Source organism: Microcebus murinus, chromosome 16 (genome assembly GCF_040939455.1).
Source record: "Microcebus murinus isolate Inina chromosome 16, M.murinus_Inina_mat1.0, whole genome shotgun sequence".
Taxonomy (NCBI): Eukaryota; Metazoa; Chordata; class Mammalia; order Primates; family Cheirogaleidae; genus Microcebus; species Microcebus murinus.
Genome location: NC_134119.1, coordinates 45,302,972 through 45,323,751, shown reverse-complemented (window position 1 = coordinate 45,323,751; position 20,780 = coordinate 45,302,972). Strand labels below are relative to the sequence as shown.

General features: G+C 51.0%; 2 protein-coding genes across 2 annotated transcripts; one reads left to right on the top strand and one right to left on the bottom strand.

The window, feature by feature from the left end:
- Nucleotides 1–6,071: 6,071 nt before the first annotated feature.
- On the top strand, nt 6,072–10,017 carry THBD (thrombomodulin). The gene has a single exon (XM_012739207.3). It carries the CDS (start codon nt 6,277–6,279, stop codon nt 8,173–8,175), a length of 1,899 nt encoding a protein of 632 aa, XP_012594661.1. The 5' UTR covers nt 6,072–6,276; the 3' UTR covers nt 8,176–10,017.
- An 8,760-nt stretch (nt 10,018–18,777) lies between these two features.
- On the bottom strand, nt 18,778–20,773 carry SSTR4 (somatostatin receptor 4). Its single transcript, XM_012739208.2, has one exon. The coding sequence runs from the start codon at nt 20,738–20,740 to the stop codon at nt 19,577–19,579; it is 1,164 nt and encodes a 387-aa protein (XP_012594662.2). The 5' UTR covers nt 20,741–20,773; the 3' UTR covers nt 18,778–19,576.
- Between the last annotated feature and the right edge of the window lie 7 nt (nt 20,774–20,780).

The following is a 20,780-nucleotide window of genomic DNA, read 5'->3' as shown; positions in this document are numbered from 1 at the left end:
TTAGATTCTCAAATCTATTCCATTGATTTATATCTATCTTTTTCCCAGTACCCTATTGTTTTGATTAGTGTACCTCTGTAGTAAGTTTTGAAATCAGGAAGTATGAGTCTTACAACTTTGTTCTTCTTTTCCAAGATTGTTATCACTTTTTGGAGTCCCTTGAACTTCCATGTGAATTCTAGGATCAATGTGTAAATTTCTGCAAGGAAATCAGCTGAGATTTTAATGGGGATTGCATTGAACTACATATCAATTTTGGGAGTATTGCCACTTTAGCCACATTGAGTGTTCTAATCCATGAACATAGGATGTCTTCCCATTTATTTAGGTTTCTTGCTATTTCCTTTGACAAGGTTTTGCAGTTTTCAGAGTATACGTTTTGTTTTGTACTTATTTTGATACATTTATTCCCAAGTATTTTACTCTTTTTGATGCTGTTATAAATGGAATTATTTTCTTAACTTAATTTTCATTTTGTGGATTGTTACTACATAGAAATTCAATGGATTTTTGCATACTGCTCTTATATCCTGCATCTACTGAACTAATTTATTAGTTCTTATAGTTTTTAAATGTATTCCTTAGGATTTTCAATATATAAACATGATAACATAATCTGCAAATAGAGAGAGTTGTATTTGTTCCTTTACAACCTGGATTTTAAAATTTCCTTTTCATGCCTAACTGGTCTGGCTAGACTCTCTGGTATAATATTGATTAGAAGTAGAAAGAGCATATGTTCTTGTATTGTTCCTGATCTTAGGGGGAAAGCTATCATTGTTTCACCATCAAGTGTGGTCTCTGCTGTAGGTTTTTTTGTAGATGTAGCATATTTTCTTTTATAAAGAATAGACCAGTGAAGGATTTTCCATATTTAACCTTGTTTCTTGAAGAAAATCTGGGTAAGAATCAGAGTTTAATAAAATATTTGTTATGCTATCCTGACAGCAGTTATTTGTTGGATACCTTTTGCTCAAGAGGCATTTATTTTTCCACCCTTGGATTTATATTGCTGCATAGAAACAGAGACTTAATTTTTATGTTGGCATTTGAGTATTGCTATGTCTTCTATATATGGCTCAGGTATGTATGGGATCAGCACAATGTCACTGGGGCCCCCTTCTGTTTGTGGACTCCTCTTCATCTCTGTTTTAACAACATTCACATGTTTGCTTTCAATAAAAATGGCTGAAGTCTGTTCACTTCCCAGGTAGTTGGTCCAGCCTTCTCCACAGACATCAAACAGAAACTGCCATCTAAAAAGCCAGACTTTCCGGAAGGATACAAGTGAACACAGGAGCCTTTGATAAAACTCTCTTTTTTTTTTAACCAGTAGTTGCAACTGTATTTGTTGAATAGCTGCTGTGTTCCAAGAATAGTAATAGTTACTGTACACAAAATTTATGTTTAATTTTTACAACAGTCCTGTAAATTAGATATTACATCTCCAGGTTTGAGGAAAGTCAGAGATTTTAGTAACTTAACCAAATTAACTGATATGTGGCAAAATTGGTGCTCAGACATACTCCATGCTGTATTTCTTTCACCCTAACATGAGCTGTTAGGTGAATCTTAGTTTCCCTCCTTACTATCTGTGTGACCTTGGGGACCTTGTCATTTATTGTCCCTGACCTTCAGCGTCCACATCTGGGAAATGAAAAAAGTAACAACGCATGCCTGCAGCACAGACTGGAAGCCTGAGACAGGACGAGCTTTTCTGGATATCTGCAATTTGCAGTTCCTCCCCTGTGCCTCCTTGGTCTTTGCATTTTTTCACAATTACTTATTGTTATTATTGGTAAAAATAAATGCTTAGCTGGACTTAATTTAATCCAACGAACATTTAGTGAGTCTCTACCACAGACAAGGAACCATGCTGGATGCTGAATACAATCAGTGGCTGAATCCAAATTCTAGGGACTTTGAGTGTTTCCTATTCTGTTAAAATTTGTTGAGAGTTGACTGTGACTCAACCATTCTAAATGCTTTACATGCATAAACCATCTAATTCTCATCATCATACTTTCAAGAAGGGATTGTTATGAGTCCTATTACACAGTGGAGGAAACTGAGGCACAGAGAGGCTGGGTTACATGCCAAATCTTCAAACAAACAAACAAAAAACTTGTAAATGATGGAGCTGGGACTCAATCCAGTCAAGTTGACTCCAAAGCCTACACTCTTAATTAACCCTGAGGCTATGAGGTCCCCTGTCCTTGTCTTTGCTATTTAACACGAGAAAATCACCCAGGAAAGGGTTCAAAGAAGCAACCACAACAGGTGCTCAAATAAGTCCTGGCACTGTCTAAGACAAAGCGTGCTATTGATATATGGGGATACAAAGATGTATAAGAACTATGCTCCACCCAGGGGAACCTAGATTGTAAGTGTAGAAAGAGTATGGCATGCACATGCTTACTTACAAAGCAGGGAAGCAGTGGTAAGTACTGAAGACCAAGACAATTGTCTCAGCTGAGAGAAAGTCCTGTCAATAGAAGTCCATAGAGAGATCAGTTCTGGTTGGGTTACTCAGAAACACTTGCTGATGGGACAGCCTGTCAAATGGGACTTAAGGGAAAGATTTCAGTGGGTGGCGATGGGGGCTAAGAAAAGCATGTTCCTGGAAGAGAAAGAGATAATGAGCCACAGAATGGAGGTGAGATAGGATGGGGCATTTCTCTTGGAATGACCAGGAACCTCCCTTGCTGGGATGTTTTGACTTCCATGGGGACTGTAGGACACTGGTCATCGAACTCTTGTGAGGAAGAAGGTGTACAGGCTCTCAGTCTAAATTCCAGCGCAGCCCCTCGAGTGCATATTTCCTCATCTTTGTCCACAGAGTAGAGGCACAACCATGAGCATGGGGGAGGGGAGTGGAAAGGAGCTTGGGCTTCCCCCAGCAGGTGGCGGGCAGTGCAGAAGGGGTGTGAGGATCCAGGTGGCATCAGCAGGTGTAAAGTGCTGGAGAGAAAAGCAAGGAAGAGAGCTAGGGACCCAACTCCACATAAATTGATAAGGCAGGAGCAGTGATGAGAAAGAAGGATGAGATAGAAAAACTGGTGAAATCTGAGGCAGAGGATGGATGATGGAGGGCAGGAAGTCGAAGACAAATGCATAGTTTCAAACCTGGGTGGATCAACTATTGATTCAGGGAAAGATAGAATTGGGGGCCCCTCTAGGACATCCTTTCCCCAGTCTCCTCTGACATCGATATCATTGCAAGGGGCATTAGTGAGTTCAACAAAGGTGGGTTGTGAAAAGATGGTGAAGACCACAAGCAGAGCCCAGCAGCCGGCCACCCTGGTGGGTTGAGTGGGAGGGCCTGAGGGGTTGTCCAACGGCCATAGAAGCGGAGAGGAAGGAGGAGATGTGTCTCAATAGTCCCTGGAGGAAGAGCCTTGAGAATGATGAGGCGTTGGGAATGCAAATGACACATGACATCTAGAAGGACAACTGAAAACACGTTTTTGGCATCAGTATTTAGGATATGATGGGTGTTCTTGGAGGTGACTGTTTCAACAGTAAAGCAAGTCTTGGCTGGTGGTCCACCATGAGGGTGGTGGGATCAGGGACTGGGCCAAGAAGAGGGAGGTGGATGTGTCACCCACATAGAGACAGAGGGAGTGGCCTGTCCTAGGCACACTGGAGGTACAGACAGGAAGATGGGGGGGGCGTGAACAGAGGCCTGGGGACCCTCAGTCATTGGAGGCAGTTTAAAACATGCAAAATAGTCTCCAAAGTGCTGGCTGGAGAGGAAAATGAATTGGCAAAGGGCAGGCCTGGGAGGTAAAGGTGACATGTGCTGTGGGCCAGGCGTAAAGCCCTGGTTGGGGGGGGGAGGGTGGAGAAAGCAAAATGAATCATGTCTACCCATCCTTCTACAGGGTGGCCTTGAGACAGCGGCTCCTCCCATGGCACAATGCTTCCTTTTGCCATTGCTCTAGTTTTTTTATAATATAGAATCATCCAATATCTCCTCATATAGAGTTGGGCCAAGTTTCAAAGGCATCATGGGTTTTCAATGGACTCAGTTACCAGGGCTGTTCTCATACTTTCCTTTTTTATTTTTTTTTCTTCTTTTTTGCAAGAATCAGTAATTGGTTCAAGGAGACCTGAATAGGGTGCCCAACCAAAAATGGTGGTGGTGAATCAGGTAGAATGCATCCAAGAGTCCAACAAACCTGGTGTGGGGCAACCCTGGATCCGGAAAATGATCCTCGGCCCCTTTTAGGGGAGGCGGGCTCAGAAGGGCCGTGCCCAGGAGGTCCCTCCCATCCAAAGGGCCCCACCCCCTGCTTCCTGCTTTGCTGTTATAGGGTTGAAATTCTTAGCAATTGAACGAGGGACTCCACATTTTTACTTTGCACTGGGCTCTGCAGACGATAGCTGGTCCTGTCCCCTCTCTTGTCTCATCCACCTGGGAGTTTTCCCCACTTTCCGAACCTTTTAGCAGCGCCCCAACGGGATTCCTGCCCCTATCTGAAGCCTCTCCACCCCCATGGCCACCCCCCAGGCATCCCTGCTTTGGAGGCGGGAGTGGGCAGGCTGTGCAACGGAGTCACGGAGTCACGATCCGGACTCAGCCCAGGCAGCCAGTGGCTGCCCTGCTCCCATTGGGGACTGCCCGACTCTGCAATCTGGTGCTCTTCTCTTCCTCCTCCCAGAGGGTCCGCCCTGGGGAGATGCAGCGAGCTCTGCAGGTCCCAGCTGTGGCTCTCTGCCCCAGGGCGTTGGGCCGTGTAGGGAGGGACAGTCCTACCAGCCCCCTTTCCTTTTCGGAGTGTCCACAATCACCCCCTTGGACACTGCCAGTCCAGTCCAGTCCGGCCCACTGGTGCTTGCCTTTTGCACGAGAGGACGCCACACTCTCCTGTTCTCCTTTAAAGACTGAACCAGGAAGGCAAGAGGTGTAAGCCCTGGAATCCACGCGGAGCTTCCGTGGAGCGGAGTCGCCTACCCTCGGGCTAGGCCTCTGCGACCCCCACACTCTTAACCCTTTTTAGCCCAAGTTCTCCAGCTTCTTTGGCTTTGTTTAGAGCTCAACAGCGCCGCCTCCCGGTGCTTGGCTGTGAGTGCCCACTGAGGAGGACCGCGAGGGTGTTTTTAAACAAAGTTTGCCTCTGGGGTTAGGTTTTGGACCCACCCCTCCGCATTCTTGGTAAGTGAACAAGCGGATGAGGTCGAAAGTGACAGATTCCCATCCCCTCCTCCCAGCTCTCCCCACCCTGCCATCCACAGGACAGTCCCCCTTCAATGTCCTTTGCTGAACCAGTGGCATTTATATGCACCTCTGTATCGATTCAGCCTCCGAACGAAATGGAAAGCTCCTTAACGGACCTTGGTGGGGTCCACTTGGAGCTTGCAGCGCCTCCTCGCGGGGGTGCCGGCGAACTCCGTTGGGGGTGTCCCTCCGTGACCCAGACGACAGCAGAACAGGCTGAAGCGCTCCCCCACACGCCCGCCCCTACGGGCCTGCGCAGCAATTCACCCGCCACGGCTTCTTAAGGGTGAGAGGAGCTCAGAGCCCCCTGCGAATTCCCCACGCGACGACAAGGGGTCTGGCTTCGCGCCTGGCAGCGCGCGCCCAGGAACGCACAGGTCCATAGCAAGCCACGGGGAGGGGGCGCTGGTGTCAGGCCAGTCCTCTTGGCTTTGACCTTCGCCCGGGTCACACTCACTGTCCTCTGGGGACAAGCGCTCCCCTGGTCTCCTGAGTCAGGTGCCCTGGCTCCAGACCGGGACCCACCGCTGTCTTTGTGGAAGTCCACGTACTAGGCAGCCCCTCCCAAAGTCCTCTTTGTGCGGAGCACCCCCTCCCAGAGTGCTGGGCACTGTCTCCCCCACGTCGTATCAAAGCCCTTTTCTCTCCTCCCGGGTCTCCAGTTCCCAGGGCTCTGCAATCCAGGCTTTCTTTCCTTGAAATCGGTGGTAACATTTATGGTGGGGGCGGGGGTGGGGAAGGACTAAGAGACTAAGGAGGGGCTGCACCAGTGGGGTCAGGAATGGTGGGGGCGGGGACTGTCGCCTTGCTACGAGGGTGCTGTCCTCCGTGGCGCCTGTGACTGCCGGCCCCGCCCGAGAACCTCCCCGAGCCCGGCCCGGTTTACTCATCCCCGCGAGGTGATCCCAGGCTCGAGGGCGGGCGCATGGCGTCCGGAGAACCCAGTAATCCGAGAATGCGGCATCAGCCCTTCCCACCAGGCACTTCCTTCCTTTTCCCGAACGTCCAGGGAGGGAGGGCCGCGCACTTATAAACTCGAGCCCCGGTCCAACGGCATGTCAGAGGCTGCCTCGCTGGGGCCGCGCGCCATGGCCAGAAGCGCCTGGGCTGGGACGGACACAAGCGACTGTCACCAGCGGCACCCTGCGCCCCTCTGCTCCGGCCCGGCCCTGTGGCAGCGCCCGTGCTTTCCCCGGCGCCTGCACCCGGCGCACCTGGGCAACATGCTCGGGGTCCTGCTCCTCGGCTTGCTGGCCCCAGCCGGCCTGGGGCTCCCGACACCCGCAGAACCGCAACCCCGTGGCAGCCAGTGCGTCGAGCACGACTGCTTCGCGCTTTTTCGGGGCCCTGCGACTTTCTTCGCTGCTAGCCAGATCTGCGAGCGCCTCCAGGGCCACCTGATGACCGTGCGCTCCACAGTGGCTGCCGAAGTCATCTCCCTGCTGCTGAGTGGCGACGGCGGTGATGTCCCGCGACTCTGGATCGGCCTGCATCTCCCACCAGGCTGCAGCACCCCCGGGCACCTCGGGGTCCTGCGCGGCTTCCAGTGGGTAACGGGGGACAATGGCACCAGCTACAGCAGGTGGGCGCGGCTCGACCGCTATGGGGCGCCCCTCTGCGGCCCGCTGTGCGTCGCTGTTTCGGCGGCTGGGGCCCCTGCACCGAGCGAGCCCGCCTGGGAGGAGCAGCAGTGCGACACCAAGGCCGATGGTTTCCTCTGCGAGTTCCACTTCCCAGCTTCCTGCAGGCCCCTGGCGGTGGAGCTCGGAGCCCTGGCGGCTGCCAACGCCTCGATTACCTACAGCACCCCGTTCGCGGCCCGCGGCGCGGACTTTCAGGCGCTGCCGGTGGGCAGCTCCGCGGCGGTGGCGCCCCTTGGCTTGGAGCTGGAGTGCGCTGCGCCGCCCGGAGCGGCCGAGGCGCGCTGGGGCCGGGAGGCGCCGGGCGCCTGGCACTGCAGCGTGGAGAACGGCGGCTGTGAGCACGCGTGCAATGGGAGCGCCGGGGCGCCGCGCTGCCTCTGCCCAGCTGACGCCGCCCTGCAGGCCGACGGGCGCTCCTGCGCAGCACCTACCGAGCAGTCTTGCGACGACCTCTGTGAGCACTTGTGCTTCCGCAACCCAGACGTGCCAGGCTCCTACTCCTGCATGTGCGAGACCGGCTACCAGCTGGCGGCTGACCAGCACCGGTGCGAGGATGTGGACGACTGTTTGCTGGACGACGGTCCGTGCCCGCAGCGGTGTGTCAACACGCAGGGTGGCTTTGAGTGCCACTGCTATCCTGGCTACGAATTGGTGGACGGCGAGTGCGTGGAGCCCGTGGACCCGTGCTTCGGAGCTAACTGTGAGTACCAGTGCCAGCCCGTGGGCCAGACTAACTACAGCTGCGTCTGTGCGGAGGGATTCGTGCCCAGGCCGCAGGAGCCCCACAGGTGCCAGATGTTCTGCAACCAGACTGCATGTCCCGCTGACTGCGACCCCAACACCCCGGCTAGCTGCAGGTGCCCCGACGGCTACATCCTGGATGAGGGTTTTATGTGCACTGACATCGACGAGTGCGACAACGACTACTGCGCCGGCGGCGAGTGCCACAACCTCCCTGGCAGCTACGAGTGTATTTGTGGGCCCGACTCGGCCCTGGCTGGTCAGGTTAGCACCAACTGCAACCCCGGCAAGGTGAGTGATGACGAAGACGGCGGCTCTGGGGAGCCCCCGGCCAGCCCGACGCCCAGCTCAACGCCCAGCTCCCCCTCAGGTCCCCCGTCCCCAGGGCAGGTGCATTCAGGTGTGCTCATGGGCATCTCCATCGCCAGCCTGTCCCTGGTGGTGGCGCTTTTGGCACTCCTCTGTCACCTGCGCAAGAAGCAGGGCAAGATGGAGTACAAGTCCGCCGCCCCCGCCAAGGAGATGGTGTTGCAGCATGTGCGGACCGAGCAGACGCCACAGAGACTCTGAGGGGCTCCCTCCCTCCCGCAGCCCGCATTGCTGTGGCCTTTCCCTCCCTCCTGTGCCCGCCCGGGCCCCAGCTTTACTCCCTGTCTACCCAAAAGCACTTTAGCTGGCGTTAGAGCTGGAGAAGACCCTCCTCCATCCTCCCCCAGCTGTTTTCGCTGACTGCGTGCCTCGCTGGGGAGGAGGTGTTTGGAAGGGGGTTGAGAAGCCCCAACCTCTTTCAGGACATCACGGGACAACTGGGCAGAAATGGCGATTTTACAATGAAGACACAGACTGCGTAGTGTGTACCGTCCTCGTCACAGGGCGCGGGACGGGTGAGCGTTTTTTGTAGGCAGCCTTTTGGGCAGACCTTGACCCAGTGATGACCAAGATATTTATTTTTTTAAGTATTTAGGAATTTTTTCCTTTGCTCCTCCTCCCCATTTTTCCCCACCTGTAAGTCTCCAATCCTCACTTTACACACACTCCTCCTCCCCTTCCCTAGAGATACTGCACACTCCCACTTGTCCCGTGGCAGTTAAATTACCTTGGTGGATTTATTCCCCCGCCCCCAGCCCTCTAAAATTTATGAAGCAAACCCCATTTCTCCCCTCATTCCTCCCCGTTTTCTCCTCGCAGAAACTGGACTCACCCACCTAAGTCACTTTACCTGTGCCTGGCCCTACTTCTTTCCCCCTTAGCTGTCTGCCCAGACAGAACTCCTATGTGAAACACAAACAAAAACACTAAAAGTGAAAGTAGTTGGTCATTTGCTCTTTCACCAGATTTGCTAACTTATCCTGAAATTTCCAGGTTGCTAGAGCAAAATAATTTTAAGAAAGGTTAAGATATAAAAGGTGGTAATTAAATGAATGTTGCTGGACTATCATAGAAATTAAACCCAAGGAGTTTTTTATCTTTATTTTATAAACAGTGAGCCTGAGTTTTGTTGTGTTGTTGTTGTTGTTGTTGTTGTTTTGATTCGGATTGAAAAACAGTAATAGTTGTTAAGCTTCTTATGCGGTTTCCTTTATTATTATTATTGTTCTTATTTTTGACCGTGTTGAAACTATTCAGATGGTTGCTCTAGATTGAGATAAGAGAGAAACACCTCCCAGGAGACAGTTTAAGAACATTTGAGCTGCGTGATTCATGCCAATTATCCATCGACTTGCACTGTTCTTGTCACTTTGTAGACCAAAATAAAACCAGCTTTACTAGTTCTGTGAAATTAGGAGCTGGGTGCAGCCTGAAGGAGGCCCCATTAGGGCCACCTTAATCAGGTCCTTGGAGAATTTCTTCCATTTCAGTGTGGACTTCAAGCCCTGCCATCGGAACGTGGTCCCTAAATAAGAATTGGAAGCTGCCCGTGGGAGCTGGTTAGAAATGTAGGATCTTAAGTTCCACCCCACCTAGTTCATGAGAATCTATATTTTAACAAGATCTGCAGGGGGCTTGTCTGCCCGGTAATTTGAGGACAATTGTTTCAGACTGCTTCCAATTTTCTGGAATACATTAAATATGAATCAGTAATAAGTAGCAGGCCAAGTCAGGCCTTTTATTTTCAAGAAACTGAGGAATTTTCACTGTATAGCTTTGCTTTCTGGTAGAAAAGAAAGTACTCTGCTACATAAGGTCCAGATGATCTTTGGTTCAAGTAAGCTAGGCATGAAGTTGTACTTCAGTGTATGGAAACAAATGTATTGTATAAATGTATCTTTTGTAAGGCAAAGGTTTTTCCACCATTATTTTGTAAACTCAACATAGTTGTACATAGTTATTTATTTATTGGAGATAAACTAGAACACAGGCAAAACCCTTGCTTATGACGTCACTTGTACGAAATAAACAAATTTCAGTGTGCTCTTGGGTTGTGTGTCGGTTCAACTTTCCTCCCCCAGGTCCCTCATTTAATATCATGAAATGGGGCTAACAAACCATGCAAATGCCAGGAGATGCATTCAGGGCTGCTCTGCCCCCAATTTGTGCCGTCTGGGGATAGCACCATCTCTGACTTTCAAAGCTCTTTCCAGAGGAGATTATTTTCACTGTAGAAAGATTTCTTGTTATCTCTGTGTGCACAAATATTTATTTTTTCCTTCCGTAACCATAACAACTTCATACAGGAGGACTTGTGTCTCTGTGTTTTTAAATACATTATTGGATCATTTGTTGGGGTGAATTAAATAAACAGTCCTTCCTGGGGCATCTCTAGAATCCCAGCAGTTTTCCTGTGTATGGTTTGACATTATCTGTTTATGACTTATCCAAACTCAAAGTAGTCATGAAGGGTCTCAGTCTGTGGCTCTAATTCAAGTTATGGTTTCTAAAGATCTCATTCAGTATTAAATCATTCTCATCTCTGTAGGAGAGTAAAAACGCTGCCTTTTCAATACATAAATGTTGAGGGGTTCCCTTTTCTGGGATGGCTGAATGCTATCTGCAAGCCCTGAAAGTTTTCATAAAGCAGAAATTAGAAGTTATAGTTCAGGAAAATAGTCAAATGTTTTTTATGTGTCTAGATAATGCTGAATTTCTGTTTTAACCCTAAGTAGTTATTGTGAAGACACAGTTGAAGATTTCAACATCCATCGCAGATGACGTGGACAGCTTTAGTGGTGAGGGGCAGCTGCTGGGCACAGGGCCCTGTGGAGATATCGAGCCGGCCAATGTCCCCACTGAGGACTGTAGGTCTGTATGCAGGGGCAAAACAGGTGCAGAAAAATGGTGCTGGGAGGCCAGAGGAGATGGTGATATTGCACAAACCTGCCCCAGTTACCCGGCCTTCCATTTTTCAAAAGGGTCTTCTCCCAGCAGCTGTCAAATTGGCTCGCAGGCTCATTGCTTTAGGATTTCATCTTCCAGGGAGAGGTGTTTTCTTAAGGAACACAGGAAGACCAAAACATGCTTTCAAGATCCAGAGGCTAAAACCCCTAATGGGGCTCTTGGAACCCAGAACACTAGTCGGGTGGGGTCCAGAGCTTCCCTGTCCTCACCTCCTGCAGTGTGGGGGTTTGGAGAAACCAGAGGTTCTGTTTGCAGGCCTCATCTGAACTTGAGATTCTCAAAACAACTACATAGCCACAGCTCCTCTCTGAGAAAGGTACCAGAACCACATAAACAAATCAGTTAGCGATGAACTATCCCCCAGCACTTAAAATGAGGATAGAGCTTATGAAACTAGGGCCATGGGTCAACCTGCGTGGTCTCTGCCTTTTGTTCACATCCTAGGACATCCAGGACCAAGGGAGAGTCCCAGGGCCTGTTTGACCTCTGGGATATCTCACAGCACTAAGGGGCTGGGCAAGAAGGCCAAGGTGGTACTTCTAGATAAGCCAGAATATGATTCCCTAAGTGAAATGACTGTTATTTTTCCCCAATCCTCATCCCTTTTCTTAGATTAGCTCAGCAAATATTTACCGAGTACTTACTCTGTGCCTGTCACAGTGATGGGCATGGTGACAAGGCCCTGCCCCGTGAAGCTACTCTCTGGCCGGAGAGACAGACATGAAGCGCATGATCACCCCCAAATGATACTTAACTTGAAAACCATGGTAAGTGCCCCAGAGGAAAAGCACAGCACGCTCTGAGAAGGCACAGCAGGGGGACGGGTTTTAGACTGTACGGCTGGAGAAGGCTTCCTGGACGTGCCAACCTGCAGGGGGAGTAGGGGCTAGACCCATGCAGAGGAGGGGAGCAGTCCAGGTGGGAGGGACAGCACAGCATGTGCAAAGGCCCTGCGCTGGTGCTGGGTGGAGGGGATGGAGCGAGGCAGGGCGAGGGGGTGCAAGGTGAGGCAGAAGAAGTAGAAACAGACATAATAAAGGCAGGCGTGGGGGTTATAGGCTATCTCAAAGACATTGAAAAAAAGACTTTTAGAGAAGGACATTGAAAAACGTCCTAGGTTCAAGTGGGCCACGCAAGGAGTTTTGATAAGAGTGTGCTGGGATTAGATTCGTGTACTGAAATTGGGAAAATAACAGCCACGTCCAGACTAGCATAGAGTAGGGGACATGATACACACCTACACTTGACCCCACCCTGACCCCTGGTGGTCATGTGACCATGGATACCTGTAGTAACCCCTCTAAGGCTGTAAAGCCGGGTGGGGAGGCAATGCCCCCTCGCAAAGTTTCCAAGAGGATTAGAGGAGGTGAGTGAACATGGTTCCTGTCACCCATGGTAGGTGCCCACTGACTTTTGAGCTCATGTGCCAGTGGAATAGTGGATGCATAAGTAAATATGGAAAAAATGTTATATTGGAATCATGTCATGCAGGCAGATTCAAGGTTGCAGAAAGTGTTCTTTTGAAGAAAACTGTGGTTCCTTGGAACCGTTGCCAGTGCTAGAGGAATTGTAATGGTGGGAACTGGGGGCATCCATCACCCCCTAAGGGGAGACATGTTTGTGCACTGGGAGGAGTGACCCCTCAGTTCTCTGTAGTGGTAAAACCTAGCTTCAAATGTGCTGGTCTATTCTCCCTGCTCACAGGACCTATCCAAATAGAGGTGCAGAGCCCCCTCCCTGTTCTCCCAGGGGGGCCACAAAGAAGGGGAGATCATGCCCCGAAGTGCCCTTCTCACTCTCTCAGGGCGCAAAGGAGAGAGTGGAACACGGCTCCTGCCCGGGCAGGCTCAGGCCTCCCCTCCAGAGCTGTGGGGAGGCTCCTACATGCGACATTGTGGTTTTGGATGGGACCGAGGACAGAAGATCCCCAGCCTCTCACTTTGGAGGCTCCTGATGTTTTTGCCTTGAATGAGATTCATTATCGTATCTTCTATTCAAGGAAAACTGAGATTACAAAGAATACATAAACCCACATTTTCATCCTGGCTGTGGCTCGGTGGGGGGTACCCCAAACACACCCCCTCTGACCTCGTCAGCATTTCTTCATAAAATAACACAAGCAACATCCAGCTCTTACTTTCTTTCTTTTCCAGAATCAATGTCCTGGGTTCAGCACTATCCCTTTTTGTTTTGAGTCGGCCCTTCCTCCTTTTTTTGGTCAGCAGGTTTGGATGTAGGCAAACAACCGATTTCCTCTCACAAGAGAAACTAAATATTGTTTTAACATCAGATTCTAAGAGAATCAAAATCCTTTTTGGTATTTTTCGAAAGACTAATTGCCAGAAATAAAAGAACCCTGGGGCTGGGTTAACTCAAAGTCACACCCACTTGAAAGGGGAGCAGACGGCAGAGGGTCCCAGTGCAAAACACAAGAGATTCAAAGCTGGGGTACCTGGCAATTAATGCCACCAGGCCACAGCCAGGGATTTCCCTGGATCCCTGACTGAAAGAAACCTTCTGTTAAAATAAGACATTTTGTACCAATATTATTCTGAGACAAACCCACTTGTCTTCTGCATAGGCAATGAGTGGCAGCACACCTCGCTACCGCCCTCCTCCAGTCTGCCTTCTGCCTTCTCACTGGGGCCATTCCGAGCGCTAACTCACTCCACCGTTGGAGTCGGGCAAACCTTTGTTCAACAGTTTTCCTATTCCTTCCCTCTCTCTTCCATTTACTTCAATTTAATTCCCTTGAGAACGGGGACCCCACCTTCCACAAACTCTGTGGATATGCTAAGGCTTGTGCACCATCATCCTCATAATAAGAGCACACCTTTTCATTTATTTTTAAATGATGATATAATGCAAACCCAAAGCACCCTTCACGATGATTCTTTGCTGGGATTTGACTCCCATCTTTCTCCAAACATGTTTGCCCTCCTCTAAGAGGTGGCACTGCAGAAATCCGGCAGTGAAGCCAGGAGAAAGGGAAGTCCGAGAAGGGCTTGGGGTGGGTCCCAGTGTCTCTGTTTAATTTGTGACTCTCCAGAGCACAAAATATGGCCACAATAAACACGAAGCTAAAATGAAGAAAGCTGCACAAACTCAATGGCAAGCTGTCCACAGGCCTGGAATTAATGGAAATGATGGCTTTCTGATGGGGCTGAGTCTTGAGGGATACTCTGATCAGTCTATCTGGAAAGGGGCTTGGAGTAGGGGCTGTACTCTCTCTCCAGTGCTCAGAGTAAAGGAGTACAAGGTCATTACAAAATCAGCAACTTGCCCAGGGATATACTCAAACCCCTAGTTTGTCCAGGTAGTTTCTGGAATTCAGGATGAATTTTTTTTTCAAATTTGGGAGGTCAAAAGAGCACCAGTTTCCTGAGTAAATTGATTGAGCTCTCCCAGTCTGGGGAGAGGAACTTAGAAAATGGTATTGTCAGGTGGCCTCCCTGGATTTGGGGATTGCACCATCCACCATTCTGCACCCCCACATGCCCCCTCCTTAAGCCACAAGTCACAGCCATGAAGAGGGAAGTAGGTGGCGATGGAAACAATCCCTGCCTTGATTAGGGTGGCAGTCACTCAACTGTAATTGCATGTCAAAATTTGGAGAACTATGCACCTAAAAAAAAGTGAATTCTACCATATGTAAATTATAGTTCAATAAAAATAGATTAAAGAGAAATCACAGCCTCTTCAGCACATCTAATGAAAGCCTGATTAAAACAAAATGAAATAAAGAAGCCCCACTCTGCACCCAGCTCCCTCTTCCTCCTTCCATATCATCTCATGGAAATCCCTCTCTGTTGTTTGGTCCTGAAGCAGTCGCCATCTGAATGGACAGACTTCTTCTGGGGCCAGGCACGTGGTCTGCGTGTGTCACAGCCAGCACTGAACTTGGGCAGCACCACTCTCCGGGCAGATAGAGCCTGAAGAATCCAGTCATTTCAAGCCCTGTGTTGCAGTGCGTTGATGCTCATGGTGTCTTTTGATAATAAGAAGCTACACGTCTTTATTTGTACAAAGTCAGCACTCCCATTGCAGGCAACACCGTTAATGATCTCAATTTTTTTTTCAATGTTGGTTCTCCCCCATTTTAAAAAATGCCCTTGCTGTTAGACCCGAAGTCAATCCATTCATATGACTGGGGACCTTGCCTTTCAGTTGATACAAAGTTGATAAAAGTTGAAATGAAAAGAAAGACACGATGGTCCACCAACCCCTCCCTGAAGAGTGGCAGCAGGCGAGCCCCAGTTTCACAAAGACCTCAGAACTCTTGGTGAGCGTCTCTTGCCAGGTAGACCCAAGCCCCTCATTAGAGCCTGTCACCACTGACCCACGTCCCTTAGGACAAAGTCCTAATCCTTAAGGCGGCTCATAAGGCAATGCTAATCGTTTTCCACCCATCAGTGTCTGCCAGTGCCTCTAGCTGATTGGCATCACCACCCATTGTCTCTGTCCTGTCACATAGGGGCCCTTCAGTGCCTGCCATTGCGGGCCCTTTGCACACGCTGTTCCCTCAGCTTGGGGCCCACCCCACCCTGTGCCCTTCCCTTTCCTCTCCTAGTATTTCCTATGTATCCTTCAGAGGAAGCGGTCTCCAGCAACCTTCCTTGGGGGAGTCTGATCCCCAAGGAGATCAGACTCCCCCAAGGAGACAAGGGCAGGTTCTTTTATGATATCATCTCATGGAAATCGGATTCATTTCCTGTAGAGTGCTTATTTCACTTGAGAATTGCACTCTCATTTCTGTGGTTGTTTGATTAATGTCAATCTTTTGCCGCTGACCTCCAAGCTCCTGTCTGTGCAGACTCACCATGTTGTCTTGAAGCTGACTGCCCTGTCTGACAGATGCACTTTGAACTGTCCAGTGTGTCCCACCTGCACACAGATCAACGGGGCAGAGGTTCCAGGGTTCGGTGCTGGCTGACATTATACGACACAGTAGAGTCGTCTCAGAAAACACAGGCTTAGGATTCTGACATTTGTGCTTTCAGCAATTGGAGGCTATACTGTCATCTGCCTCTGGTGAGAGGGTGAGAGAGATGGGGTGATTCACAACTTACAACCTGTCAGAGAAGAGCTTCAGTAGCCAAATTTGCTGGGATTCATTTCTGAGGCTGTGCAGCCGGAGCATGCTGCATTTGATTCATCCTTGGCAGCAGCCTGTAGCACCTAAGAATGCCAGGTATGGTGCTTTTAATGCAAGTAAAGTCAAGAATTCACAGATGAGTAAGAAAGTGTGCTCCTCTCTGGTCAAAGAAGACTGCTGAGAAACTGGGCAGGAATCTGCTGAGTGACCGCCTGTCCTGTCCAAATGCCATCTTCCCCACTGTCTGGAAAAATGGAACACCTGGCTTGTCACGGAACAGTAAATTAAAGGCAATTTAGAAAGGCAAGGCAACTTCTCTGACAGATTGAGGGGTAGGCGAAAGCCGTTCCCACCTGTAGCATAAAATGTTTTCATTCACGTTGAAGCCGAAAGCTGCCACTCCCGGTCCTAGCAGGCAGGACAAGACGACCATCAAGATGTGCCTCTGTGCCGGCTTCCCCGGCAGGGGAAGTGTGCCAGTGGCCCTTGGGACCCTGGCTGTACAGTTCCCTGACTTCAATTACTGCAATCTTGCTGCACACGAACGAGGAGGGAGGGTTTTATGCAACCGGTTCTTACAAAGACCTCAGGGTCAATGGCAACCAAAGCCAGCTGTACTGCTGACAGGCTCCAGACACACCCTGGACAGACACTCAGGATACTGGATACTTCGCTGCTGCTGAGCTGTCGAGCTCCAAGAATTGCAAAAGCTCCACAACTGAAGAACGGAACAACCGACAGGATCCCCCCGCTCCTTGCGGGATTTATAGCTGCAGGGTTGATGGCACTGTTCATGCTCATTTCTTACTAGTGATGGGGTGGGCCCTGCCCTCCAGGAGTGTCTCTGAGAAAGCAGAGTTTACAGCTGGGAAGAACTAACTAAAAAGTCAAAACGTCCCTTTGTGCATATTTCAAGGGGAAAACTGAGGCGTAGAGAGATTAAATCACTACTCATGGGGCGGCTGAAGCTGAGGTCTCCTGCCTCCCAGGGACTTTTCTTTCTATCACCTGACACTGCCTCTCCTTCAACCATCATCAACTAAGTTAAAAAGGTTTGCAGTTTTAAAGTAAAATGTGTCTTATTTATTCTGTGCTGACCTGCGCAGCTGAACATGAGTGTTGCCAAGGCTTCTGGTCAGCACTCCATCTTGCTTATTGGAGACTTTGCCCCTATGAGTCACTGGGAGACTGAGGAGGGGATCCCCATCCCCAAAAGGATCCCAAAGGCCCAGCACCCCATGCCCATCAGGGACCGTTGCCAGTGCCATGAACCCCCACTTTGCTTTGCTGCTGTCAGCCTGGGTGTTCTTTGCAGTTCAGTTCACCCACATGCATCAGGTCCCAGGCACTGGGGCACAAGTTCAGTCTTAAAAACCTCCAAGAAGTTGCCCTTACCTAAGGCCCACACACATGGGCGCTGACTTACTCTGGATGTCCAAGGTCACTCTGGTGGGTGCTGGTAAGTTAGGGGAGGTGGGCGTCTGTGTGTGTGGGCATGCATGCTATGGGATCAAAGGGTTCCGTGCCTTAGTTAGAAACATCCAAGCCACAGCCATGTCTCTGGCATGCAATACAGACTTGGCTACACAATTCTGTCAGAGATGGATGTAGACCATTTTTATGGACTGTAAACACCTGCATGCCCACCGACCCTAAGATGAACATGGGATCAACATGGATTAACACTCTCAGATCATTCTGCTGGCTGAAGGGGGCAAGTGTTTAATAGCTATATGGGTTATAGACACCAAAGGCAGTTGAGGCAAGGCCTTTCCTTTTCATGTTGTAAGGGGGAAGTTGGCATCTACAGCAGTATGGACAAAAGCATAGGAGCTGCCATGTGCTAGTGCTGGAAGGACCTGCTGATTTTACAGGAGAGCTCTGAGGACCTGGGGGATGACAGTCCCTCTCCTGGGTCACGCAACTTTTTTAAGTATAATAGGACCAGCACTCAGCTCTCCTGTGTGTTTAGCACTCATCCAGCAGCTGCTCACATTGTATGAAACTCTGTCTCCAGACCAGCACCCCGGAGGAGGGCCTCATCCTGCTGACCCTGGGCTCTGGCCACCTGTGGGAGTGGAGCATCCTCTCGGGCTGGCCCTGCTCCATTGGTCCTACCTGCGTCAGCTCTCATGTGTCCTAGAAGGCCAGGAGCCAGGCATCGCCTGCTAGGCTGACAGGTCCAGGGTGTTTTCTCTCCAAGTCCTCCTGCCTGGTCACTGGGGGCGCTGAGAAGCTGACCACCCTGGAGAGCAGAGAGGCTCACCCCATGGTGTCCCCCTACCCACACCCTTGGCATATCTTCTCCAGCAGGGTCAGGTCAGTCAAACCCAGAAGTAGCTTTTGCGATGCTAAGCCAGGTGGTGCCAAACAGCATCCCATCCATGTTTAGACCCATCTGGTTTTCACCCCAGATGCCAATGTAAGCGTTGAGAGCTTCTCCTTAGCCTCCTCCTCTGCTTCTGGCAGAAAGTGGAACTCAGGCTCCTCTTAAGCTGACTTTTTCCTTTTGAGACAGCTAGTTTACCATTTGGTTTATATATTAGGTAAAAAGTTATGGTCTTTTGTGTTCATCTTACATGTTACTATCTACATGCAGCTGATGTTTTAATGAATGTTGATATTTTAAAATAGAAAGTGACAGAGCTGCCTCTTCTATCCCAAACCTGGGCTGGTTTCCATCCCCACACTCTCTGGTCTACTTTCCCCACCCCGGCTCCCCTCCCACTCACCACCGGCATAAATCGCTGCTTTAATGAGGTCTCATGTTTCTATAACAAAGAATCAGGGACAAAAAATTACATCATAGCAGCTAGATGAGATTTTATTCTCTCTACTGTTTTTTATTACTGACCTGGTTTTATGTCTTGCAACAAACTCCATGTCATGTCGCTCCAAATCTTTTCTACTCACAGGAAGACTGCTTCTGGCCCAGGAAAACCTGGGGGACTCGTGTGATTGCGAGCAGGTGTTGGACTTGGTGGGGTGACAAAGAAAGTGCCCCAGACTGTTGCACATAAGTCTCACTTAGCAACAAGAGCCCAGGAATAGATGCAAAGGGAGTGAGCTTGGGGGCATCTTCCTCCCTCCCCTGTCTCTCTATGCATGCTGTGCTCCCCCCACAAGGCAGAGAGTCTGCGGAGAGGGAGGGCACTACCCCCCTCCACCCTCTGGAGTCTGTTCCCAAGCAGTCACTGTAACAAGTCATAGGCAGGTGGCCATTCTTTTGCCACCTCCTGCTTCCCACCCCTTGAAAATCAGCCAGAGGTTCAGGAATGATTAATAAATACTCTAGCCCAGTACCCAGAGCAGTCCTACCCCCATGGAGCCATCCTTCTAAAGCCGGAGCTCTGTGCAGAGGAGAACAGCAGAGGGGATCTGATGCTCTTGGCCATGGCACATCGACTGCTGGAAGGAGAAGGCTTTGGTAGGGACAGGTCGTAGTCCTTAGATGAGCATCCGGGAGATGCAGTCTGCTAGGCTGTAACGTGGTGCCCACCCCTTAGGAGGTGGCCAAGCCAGGTGGGTGGTGAAGGCTCTTCAGAAGATGGTGGTCTTGGTGAGGGGCATGTGCTTGCGGCTGGGTTCTGGTGGCACGGGCTCCTGCTGGCAGGGGAGCGGGGGGCACATGCATCCTGCCCCACCTCTGCTCTTGAGAGCAGTGGCGTAGTAGTCCAGGGGCTCTTCCTCCGCCCCGCCAGCAGCATCCAAGAGGCAGCAGCGCAGACAGAGAACCCGCTGGAAGGAACGCCGGAAGTTGTCGGAGAGGAAGCCATAGAGAATGGGGTTGGCGCAGCTGTTGGCATAGCTGAGGATGAGGGACACGTGGTTGACTGTGGCATCAAGGCTGGTCACAAAGAGGTTCAGCAGCTGCACCACGTAGAAAGGCATCCAGCAGAGCACAAAGACGGCCACGACCATCAGCACCAGTCTAGTGATCTTCTTCTCCGAGCGCCGTCGCTGCTGCCAGCCAGCCCGCAGCGCCACGGCCCGCATCTTGCCCACGATGAGCAGGTAGCACAGGCCGATGGCCAGAACCGGCAGCAGGAAGCCCAGCAGGAAAGTATAAACCACGAAGACCGCCGACCATGCCGGGTGCGGCCAGTGCAGGTTGCAGGCCACAGCCTGGCCCCCGCGAGCCGGCCTGGTGTCTGCGAAGATGGCGATGGGCAGGGTGACCAGCAGGGACGCCAGCCACACTCCCAGGTTGATCAGCTTGGCCACGCTGGGCCGCCGGTAGGTGGCCGCGCGCAGAGGGTGCACCACGGCCACGTAGCGGTCCACGCTGAGCACGGTCAGGCAGAAGACGCTGGTGAACATGTTGAGGCCGTCGACGCTGAGCACCGCGCGGCACAGCACCGGCCCGAAGGGCCAGTGGCGCAGGGCGGCCGACGAGGCCACGAACGGCACGCTCAGCATGAACAGCTCGTCCGCGATGGCCAGGTTGAGCAGGTAGATGTTGGTGGCCGTCTTCATCTTGGCGTAGCGAAGGATCACGAAGATGACCAGGGCGTTGCCCACCAGGCCCAGTAGGCACACCAGCGCGTAGATACACTGGATGGTGACCATGCCCGCCGCCCCCGAGCCCCCTGTCCCCGCCGCCACCGCATCTTCTGCGGGAGCCTGGCTGGCGTTGGCTGCGGGGGGCCAGGCCGTCTCCAGCCCCTCCTCTCCCTCAGGGGGCAGCGTCGCGGGGGCGCTCATGCCCGGGGGTGCCGGGCCCCGGCGGCAGAGCGACACAGAG